Source organism: Ceratosolen solmsi, unplaced genomic scaffold, assembly GCF_000503995.2.
Source record: "Ceratosolen solmsi marchali unplaced genomic scaffold, CerSol_1.0 scaffold14, whole genome shotgun sequence".
NCBI lineage: Eukaryota > Metazoa > Arthropoda > Insecta > Hymenoptera > Agaonidae > Ceratosolen > Ceratosolen solmsi.
In genome coordinates, this window is record NW_011948420.1 from 4,247,370 (window position 1) to 4,258,210 (window position 10,841).

The 10,841-nt window shown below is 46.4% G+C and overlaps 1 protein-coding gene across 1 annotated transcript in view; it reads left to right on the forward strand.

The window, feature by feature from the left end:
- The window catches only part of Ser (protein serrate), a 79,488-nt gene extending 68,653 nt beyond the window's left edge, over nucleotides 1–10,835 (forward strand). The window contains exons 4-6 of the mRNA XM_011498008.1: nucleotides 4,799–5,417; nucleotides 7,826–8,466; nucleotides 8,814–10,835. Coding sequence (XP_011496310.1) covers nucleotides 4,799–5,417; nucleotides 7,826–8,466; nucleotides 8,814–10,591 — 3,038 coding nt within the window. The 3' untranslated portion in view covers nucleotides 10,592–10,835. The remainder of the gene's footprint in view (nucleotides 1–4,798; nucleotides 5,418–7,825; nucleotides 8,467–8,813) is intronic.
- Nucleotides 10,836–10,841: the final 6 nt, after the last annotated feature.

Below are 10,841 nucleotides of genomic sequence, written 5' to 3' on the forward strand. Positions count from 1 at the left end.
TTCCGGCATGGAGAACAAGTCGTATGGGCTCTCGAAGATTCTCCTACTTTTAAAATATTCATCCTAAAAAAGGATCAGCCTAGGCGAAAAGCATATTCGCCTATATCCATGTAAGCACACTTCGCGGTGTGCAAAAAATACTCCCCTCTCCGCACGTCACAGATTAAATTGATCCGTCGAATAAAGCCTACTTCGATTTCCATAAGTACAACAATTCGCAATTAAGCAGAGATCAATGAGGGCCACGCGCGCCAAACTCAACCTGGGCAGGATCTTCCAAGAGCTTATCGTCTCCGCTCATCGTTCATTAAAACCCTGCATTATCTCCTTGCAAAAAGCCCCGGTTGCGCGCACAGTCACGTACGCACGCAGGAGCTCGGAAATCCAGCGATCGCTCGTTGAGTAAATAAAAGTTACTGGCGATCGGTGCCTCAGCAGCAGCAGCAGCAACAACAAAAACAACAGCAATAGCAACACAAGCTGCAGCAGCAGCAGTAGCAGCAGCATCACGGTTAAACCGCATGAGAGCCAGAGAACGGTAGGCAATCGCGGTCTCCCGTCGCCGTATCTTCCCGCGCATTGTGTATGTGTGCACGCGTGAGTGTGCACGTGCCCTCGACACACGCGACCTATAGCTCTTAGCGGACGAGCGCGCGAGCCTCGAGATATCTCCGAGGCATCCAGTTTCTCGTGAACGAAGAAAGTCAGGCGAAAGAGGCTGCATCGGCTCTCTGCTGCTCTCGTGATCCTCTCGAGCGAGGAGCGACGCGATGCCAGGAGCACCCGTCACGTTCCCCCGTCTCTCCTTACACATACCTGTACAAGAGAGCTGTGGCAAACGGATGCCTCTCTCTCACACACACACACACGCACAGAGAGAGACAGAGAGAGAGAGAGACACACACAGAGAGAGAGAGAGAGAGAGAGAGACACACACAGAGAGAGAGAGAGAGAGAGAGAGTCACTGTCTCACTTTCTTTGTGCTTGCTTGTACGCGAGTATGCCCCAGAGAGATCCTTTCTTTCTTCCTTGTGATGCGCACGTGATTCGAAATTAACTTGTATCGAGGAAACCCTTTGTTAAAGCTTATAAAAAGTTTCTCTCTCTCTCTCTCTCTCTCTCTCTCTCTTTCTCTCTATGTCTTCATCTGTATATCTATCTATCCAGTATCTATCTATATATATATATATATGTCTATCTCCCTCGTTCTTTCTTGGTTGAATTTGCTTAGTGCAATGATCGCCTTCCAAAACCCCTCATTATCGAGGCTCAGTTTTTTGTTTTGCAAGAATACTGAACGTATGGCTTGTGATCAGGCTTGTAAAAGTCTTTGTTTTACATTTTAGTACACATATGTGAAAGCGAAACGATTTTTCGTAATAATAACTTTTAATGATGCACTAAAGGATATTACTTCTCCAAACTATCTGATAAAATAAAAAAATTTATATCTTTTAATTTGCATGAAAATTCATAATCTAAAAAATTCTTTAAATCATTAAATCAGAGTTTAGAAGTATTGAAGGGTAAATTTATTAGCAAAAACTTAACCACAGTATATTTTTCATAAAATAAATTGGAGATTTTCAGATCTTAATGCACGATAAAGTGTGACCTAAATTATAAATTTACTTCTTCTAAAATTGTCTCGAACTTCAATCACTTTTACTTTGACCTCTTTCGCGATTGAAATTATGTATAACCTATAACATAAAAGATACGGGGGCATACATTATTAGGTACGACATTTATTGATCAGTCGTTCACTTTCTTCGCGATTGATTGACATTTACTTGTACGTACGCACTACGATAATCGCATAAATTACCAGTCTTTTGAGAGAACTTTAGACTTCATAAATCTTCATTTTGCGTAGGATTCGATAAAACATCACTCCACAGCCCACAGTTTTTACGTAACTACTCAGCATCTTCGAATCTATCAAACTCATTGAGCTGCGTTATCGCATTATCATCTTCTATCCATGATAAGAGAAAAATTGGCACACGTACACCGATCACATCACGCGCAATAATATTTCCTTTCCAATACTTAGATTCTAACATCAGTCAAAGCTTTCACATGATCGAGCATCTGTGCACAACACATTCAACATATCGTAAGCTGTCGAGAAGACATTGGGCGGCAATAGTATGGCGCTGATTGGCTCGATTCCCTCGAGTTAGCCAAGCCCGCGACAAGCCGCGTCATAAATATCCGTGGATCTCCACGCATGACGCGTTGTCCGGTAAAAAAAGAGAGAATGGGTAGGAAAGAGAATGGGGAGAAAGAGCAGGACTATTAATCAAAAGTCGCTGGAGGCACTTTACATATATACGTAGGTACTTACACACGTACCGCGATGTAACGGTAAAACGTTCGCGAGCCCACGAACTGCGGACAAGGCTTGTATGCGCGTGTCCCGTCCCTTTAAAAGTTACCTACATAAGTACAGGCAAACACACAATCGCACAAACATATTTACAACGTGTACGAGTGGAATCGCGCCCGAGGATTTCGTTTCATGGCCGAATGGATAATTTCTCCCTTGGCGCGGGGATCCGTTATGCATGATCTTAGCGCAAGGATAAGTCTCTCTATACAGACAGATAGGCAGAGAGAAAGAGAGAGAGAGAGATAGAGAGAGAGAGAGAGAGATAGATAGAGAGAGAGAGAGAGAGAGAGAGAGAGAGAGAGAGAGAGAGAGGTACAAGGATAGGGCGAGACAGGTAGACAGACGCTCAGACTTATACTCCTTGCTCCGGTTTCCGCAAGACGTTAATTAATGGTCTATAGATTAGTCTATGTGTAAACTCCGTTAGCGAACCTTTATATTTCTTTCGTTTAAGTTTCATCATAGATTTAGTGTAAAGTGTACATGAGATATTGAACGTAAGAGTGATGGACGTTAATCAGATCCTTATAAGAGATGGGTAAACGATATTTGAACTGATAGTTAAAACTTTAATCCTGTAAATTGAGTTTAGTGATATTTCGAATGAGAAATATTTTTCCGACAATTTTCTCTCGAATATTAAAAAATAAATAATCAGCGATATTTCTAAATGAATTGCAAAAATCCCGAGGAGTATTATGTTTGAATAAATTTCAGATATTATTGTATCGCACAATATAAGTAATTATTATACAAGTAATGTGTATTGAAATCTAAGCAGCTGCATAAATTGTTTATAAAGTAGATTGATAAGTATACAAATGTTACATGACATTTATGGAAGTGATCTATGAGAATTACTTTTAAATATTATACAAAACCATGTTTTTATCCTTTTATCACATCTCACCATCAATTTTGACCTTATTTTGTAATTATTAAGAATTATAACCTATAAATTAACTAACGTAAAAAATATTAACAAATGGTAGAAATACAGTAAAAAATATTATTTAATACAATCATAGAGACATTCAGCATTTTTTGACAGATAATTGGTCTTTGATGAAATATAAATTATGATTAAATATGGTGCTTTCTTATATACTTATATAGTTGTATGTACGGATTCAAAAAAATAGAAGGAAAACATTTTTTTTTTAATGGAAATTTGATAGACACAAAATGATTGTCTACGTATGTGTGTGCGCGCGCCCGTGCTGGTTCTTGCAGGCATAACTTTATATATGTATATATGTATATATGTATATATATATATATATATATATATATATTTATATATATATATATATATATAGATAGATAGATATATATAGATGTATGTATCTACATATAGATGTATGTAAATCCATGTTATTAAGTTAGTTCGTGATATAAATCCATTTAATAGTTGCGCATATGCGTAAACTCTAACTCTGTACACATATATTCTATCAGCGACATTCATAAAGCTAATACATTATTGATTTCCTATATCATTTCCCTCTACGATCATTATACCATCAAAAACATATTAGCACAACGTCATTCTATACATGTATTTGCGTCAGATGAGAAAAATATCTTGACACAATGTAATGTATGATCGTGGTGGGTTTGTGGATAAAAGTATGTATAAAGAAAGTCTCTTTAAGTGTAAACGTAGGAAAAAATAAATTATCAGCGGGTACGAAAAACTTGCAAGCATATTATGTATGATACGTGCAATGTATATTCGACGAAATGAAAGTAATTTTCAAAGTATAAGTTGTTGCTTTATGTTATCTTAAAAAATAATGCATTTTTAATTCAATAGTGATTTAACTTTAATAAAATATATCACAAAACATTAATTATAAAAGTGGAATGAGGAAAGAATGCTGGAAAAAGAAAAACTTACGTTACCGCATGTCTTTTGCTGATATGTCTTACTATTGTAGAAAGTATTTTACGTCGATTCAGAAACTCAAATACTTTGGGAGCATTTATATTATGAAATATTGTTGCACTTGTTTTTTTTTTGTGTCCTTTTTATTGTTTTGAATATAGTTGAAACTATAGATTGAGAATTAAAGAATACTCGTGGGATATTTATTAATTGGAATTTTTAGTTTAGTAAAGATGTTCACGTAATACAATACCAATATCTTAATTTTTTCACTAATTTTTTCAAAACGGCTATTTATAATGCATAACTCAATAATTAAAAGGTATGAAGTGGTATAAACACTTGGGGATTAGAAATATCTAAATACTCTATATTTTGAGTTGTAAATACAACAACTTTAACTGCGTCAACATTAAAGCCTACTCGCCCAACGAAATATCAGGCTTTCAATAATAAATTGTCGATACCTCCATAATCGAGAAATAAGCTACCTGTAGCGTTTGTCATTGTTCCAGCTGTATGTAAGGAGGGCTGCCATCCTGTGCACGGCCACTGCAATGTCTCCGGTGAGTGCAAGTGCCGACACGGCTGGCGGGGCGAGCTTTGCGATCAGTGCACACCCTACCCGGGCTGCAAACACGGCTACTGTAACGGCTCGAGCTGGCAGTGTATCTGCGACACCAACTGGGGTGGCATCCTCTGCGACCAGGACCTCAACTATTGCGGGACCCACGAGCCCTGTCAGAACGGCGGCACCTGCGAGAATACAGCGCCGGATCAGTACCGCTGCACGTGCCCCGAGGGTTTCTCCGGACCGACCTGTGAGAAGGTGGACAACCCGTGCGCGGCCAACCCCTGTCTCAATGGGGCGAGTTGCACCGAGGTAGGCGAGACCGCGATATGCAATTGCACCGAGGGCTTCACGGGCTCGTTCTGCGCCACGGACATCGACGAGTGCGCCTCCCAGCCGTGCCTCAACGGTGGCATCTGCGTCGACGGCAGGAATTCATTCAGCTGCAACTGCCCACCCGCCTGGCAGGGCACCACCTGCCAGTTTGACGTCGACGAGTGCGCCCTTAAGGAGTCGCCCTGTAAGAACTCCATCACGTGCTACAACCACGCCGGGGACTACACGTAAGTCTCACCTCCACCTTTGTTTACTACTATTATTCATTATCATACAGATGGCTGATAGTTCGATTCGCTAAATAATACATTTTAGGCATTGACTTAAGTTAATGTAGCTACAAATCTGATTTTCATTTCATTTACTCGATAATGACGTTGATGACGATTCGGGACGATTTTATCATTTACATCGCTGTAAAATTGCACGCGAACGAGGCTCTCAAATAATTTAATTATAATTTATAAAGAGAACGATTTCGTTAAACGCCCGTTTGAAACTGCGAAATTCCGAAACTGCTAAACTGTGAAACTGCGATTCGTAAGCAACGAACCGACGGAAGCTTAAAACATACCGTAGGAGTACCGTAGGAGCCTGTATTTTCCAATCACAATTATACATTACGATGCATATCTTGCTTGCATCTTTAAATTATTAACTAATTAAAAGTACATCGATATATGTTAAGCAGTTAATATTGCTCGTTGACGCGTTAGGGTCCACTTTATTAGTATTGGAAAAAACAAAAATAGTATTTTTTTTTTATTGCGATCGACCGAGACGACGAGTGCCTTTGAAATAATAAATCATCCGACAGAGTAAGAATTTTTCTAAATTGTAAATTAAAGCCCCCCGCATTAACGAGATATGATAAATTGTAAGCTGCGTTTTTTTTTTATCATTTTTTTAATTTTGCCTTAAACAAGATTAGTAAGTATAAACTTCTTCTTCATATTATATTTTTATTAAATTTGCCAATAATATGTACGCGGGAAGCATCGCCCGAAGAATTGGCCACGTATTTATATCAAGAAAATAAAAATTTAACTACGCTCTCGGCAATACATATTGAGACATAAAACGTAAAATAAACAAATCGTATCGCACTTTCGATATTTCCCAGGATCTTAATTAAGCCAGTTATGCTCGTCGGCAATCGTCATGATAATTGTAGGCAAAATCCGTAGAAATCTTTTCTTTATTAAAGTCAAAGAGCATTAATAATAAACGTTACTTTATTAAACGTTACCGGACCTACCGAACGTCCGGTTAAAAAATAAAAAATAAAATAAATAAAAAACAAAAAACAAAAATTCTCTGCCAATTAATGCTAATTAGGCTCGACAAAAGATCATTAAAAATCAACAATCTCCTCATACAGAACCGGCGAATGAATAAAAGGGAAAAACCCCCGTCGCTGTCATTTAAAGGCATAATTAATTGCAACAATTTAATTAGCGAAAGGTTATTCACCACTCTCTTGGCCAGCTGACATAAATTCTTCCATCTTAACACGCGAGGGGGGGGGGGTCGACGGACTACTATCCACCGCATCTACCCCGTTGCCCTTTAAAATTCTCTCTCAACTTCAGCTGAAAGCGTCAATTACCGGATGACATTTCAACGTATTCCTGGGTGCAGCTTCTCTGCGTCATCGTTCCCATTGTCGTCGTCCACGTCTCCGGTCCGCCGTCCCAGCACCGGTTCTCATTAAAAGCGCTAGAGGCAGGCGCCCCGTTGAGGCACGCGCGCGATAACAAGAAGTAGTCGCCATTGCGACAGCGGGGAGGAAACGCGAGATGGCAACGCGCGCGTCTTTGATAGGGGGGAGGGAGAGACTGGCAAGACTACTACTTGCTGCCAGCAGGAGTCGCGATTTTCCGTAGGCGCCTTGTTCACAAGCCAGCCCTTCCCGCCACGCGCTTCGAAGCCTCCTGGACAGTAAGTGAGTGAGTGAGTGAGTGAGTGAGTGAGTGAGTGAGAGAGAGAGAGAGAGAGAGAGAGAGAGAGCTCCGTGGGTACGCCGGAAAATTACGAGCTACGACCCTCTGGGATTATGTCGTTGTAATTGGCGGCGGGGGAGAGAGAGTGAAAAAGAGAGATGCAGTTAATAATGGCGCGAAGACTGCCACGATCACCTCGATTGCGCCGACGCAAGAATGCTACGCGCAAGCTTCCTCATCTTCAAGTGAACTTGGACGCACGTGCATCTCGCGGGTTCGTGGATTTCACTAAGTGCTCGTACAATCGAGTATTTAGCTCGACCGAGTTGCTGCTATTTATCGATTTACGAATAGTCAAATGTTAAATCGTAACTCTGCTTTATTCTTTAATATACTTTAGAAGCGGTCAATAAGATTATTAATTTATAATTTCAACATTAAAAGGGTTAAATTGAGATTATTGAAATCCATTGCAAGTATTCGGCCACATGCCATATTTATATAAGAATCGGAGGCATTAATATTTGGTGACATTATTGACATTTTATTTGGATCAGCTTGTAAGGGAACTTTCAAACGAATTATTTAACAATAGAGAGGGGGAGAGAGAGAGAGAGAGAGAGAGAGAGAGAGAGAGAGAGAGAGAGAGAGCGGGCTATTACATGCCGACCGAACGGTTATTGTGTCAACAGATGCAAGTGTCGAAGCGGCTTCACTGGCAAGAACTGCACACGCAACATCGACGACTGCGTCGGCCAGTGCCAGCACGACGCGCTCTGCATCGACCTAGTGAACGACTACCACTGCTCCTGCACTCCCGGCTACTCCGGCAAAGATTGCGAAATTGACATTGACGAGTGCGCCTCGAAGCCCTGTCAGAACGGCGGCGAGTGCCGTGACCTCGTTGATGCCTACGAGTGCGTCTGTCCGGTCGGCTACACGGGCTATCAGTGCGAGATCGACCGCGACCATTGCAGTCCCAACCCCTGCAGAAATCTGGCCCAGTGCTTCAATACGCAAACGGACTACTACTGCCACTGCACGTCTCAATGGCAGGGTAAGAACTGCTCGGAGCCTGCGGCACACAATCCTCAATTGAGTCTCCTTGATGAGAGCCTCGGCTGCGGCAGCGAGGGTACGCCCTGCGCCGGCAGAGGCAGATGCAGCGCCGGTCAGTGCATTTGCGATCCGGGATACACGGGCGTGCACTGCCACGAGAACATCAACGACTGTCGGGCCAATCCTTGCCTCAACGGAGGCACTTGCGTCGACCTCGTCAACTCTTTCCAGTGCATCTGTAGGGAAGGCTGGACTGGCGACCTCTGTGACCAAGGTGAGTGACGAACACCTCCCCACCCCCTACCCCATTCCCGCCACCTTACTTATAAGCGCAATCTTTCAACCCTTTCGCTCCATCCTCCTTCAACTTTAATGCAAGCTTTCCCAGTCCATTCTACTAAGCACTCTACTACCTTTAAGAGAGATTTTCGAGGTCATGTTATCCCCCCCCCCTCCTGCCCTGTCCAGGCGCTCCCACAAAAACATAAATCACTCACATCACGGTACTTTATTAATAATTATAAGCACGAGACACTTTATAAACTCCCATGGTGACTCTAGCGAATAATCATTATCCTCCATATTGCCATCCCAAAATCAGCTGACGACGAAATTTTATAGACGTAGACGAATGCGCCAACTCCCCCTGCCGGAATAATGGGACCTGCGTCGACGGCCTCGCCGACTTCAGCTGCATTTGCCGCAATGGCTGGAAGGGGAAGACGTGCGCTTTACGGGGCGGCCACTGCGAGCCCGGGACCTGCCGACACGGTGGCACCTGCCAGGACCGCGGCGACGGTTTCGCCTGTCACTGTCCGCCGGGCTGGGAAGGAGCAGCGTGTCACATCGCCTCGCCAGCCTGCGCCTCCGGACCCTGCGAGAACGGCGCGACTTGCGTAAACAGCGCCGACGGCGGCTATCGCTGCATCTGCCGTGAGGGTTTCGAAGGCCCGAATTGTCGACGCGACGTGGACGACTGTCAGCCGCTGCCCTGCCTCAACGGCGGCCGCTGCGTCGACGGCGTCAATTGGTTCCGCTGCGAGTGTGCGGCCGGCTTCACCGGCCCCGACTGCCGCATAAACGTAAACGAGTGCGCGAGCGACCCCTGCGCCCACGGCGCCACCTGCGTAGACGGCATCGCCGGCTTCTCTTGCCTCTGCCCACCCGGGCGAACCGGACCGCGCTGCGAGCTTCGCGCCCCCGGCGGACCCGGGTGCCCGGCTCCCGGCTGGGACGACGACTGCAACGCCTGCGAGTGCCGCGGCGGCCAGAGTCACTGCAGCAGCGTCTGGTGCGGCCCCGGTAACTGCCTCAACGGCACTGCCTGCCTCGCCCACGAAGTCTGCGTCCCCGCGCCCGGCGAGAGCTGCCTCGTCGCACCCTGCGCCCCTTGGGCCGAGTGCCGCCCTGTCGAGACGGGCCGCCGCGTGGGCCCGCCTGCTCTGCCGGCTCCGCCCTCCTGCTGGCCCGGCCAAGCGACGCCCGGGCCAACCTGCGCCCGGCTGACGATCCTCTTGCGTCGCGACGCCCTCGCACCCGGCACCTCGGTCGAGCTACTCTGCAGGCGACTCAGGCGGTTGCTCGCGGATCCCCGACGCTCCCAGACAGTGGTGCTACTCTGCGACCTCAAGCCCGGCGATAACGACACGATCGAAGTGACGGCCTTCTCGGAGGCGGCCGCCGCGGCAGCTCGCGATCTCGGTGAAGCCCTCAGCCGGCCTCTCGCCCTTGCCTCGGTACTCGAGGTCAAGGTCGAGACCGCGCTGCTGAGTAGCGGTGTCGGGGCCGGGCCCGGTGCCGGTGGTGGCTACCTCGCGGCCCTCGGTGGTGCCGCGGGGGCGGGTCTGCTGTTGGCCGTAATGCTGGGACTGTGGTGCTTGCGCTCGGCGCGACGGAGCTCCGGTCTCACGGCGACGACGAGCAGCGAGACGTCGCTGCACAGGCATCGGCTGGACCTTGACGAGAAGTCCAACAATCTGCAGAACGAGGAGAATCTCAGGCGATACGCGAATCCCCTCAAGGAGCCGGACGGTGAGCCTCGGGTCTCGGTCGTACGGCCCCTATCCGGGCCGTCGCTCGCGGGCCTCGGCACCGGCGAGGAGGGCCTCGAGATGGTGAGCGAGGAGAGCAGGCACAGGCTGCCGCCCCTCTACAAGCCGCCCTGCGCCGAGATGCGCAACAACACCGCGAGCTTCAGCTACGAGGAGGGCCCCCACAAGCCCTACAGTAAGCCACGGCTACAGGAGCCACCGTACGCCGGGGCCCACCATCAGCCAGGTACCAGTCAGGCAATGTCGACGACGACGACGACGACGGCGGCGGCGGCGGTAGCGGCGGTGGCGGCAGCAGCAGCGGCGGCAGCGGCGAGCCCGCACCAGATGCTTACCGTGCACGTCTGAAACGAGGATGGAAAGCGGCCGACCGACCGACGGAGCGAAGCCATGTATTATCATTAGCGTGTGCGCCAATGGTGGCCTCTCGAGATTTTAGCGAATGGTAGCCACGCGTGAGAATTACTTAGTTTAATTGATCGACGACGACGACCTCGGCCCAGCTCCACGACCTTGCAACTTGATAGTATCCCGTATTACGATGCTCACGCGATCATTCGACAAAAACACTGCTTCTCACGCTCATTATCCTTTAATT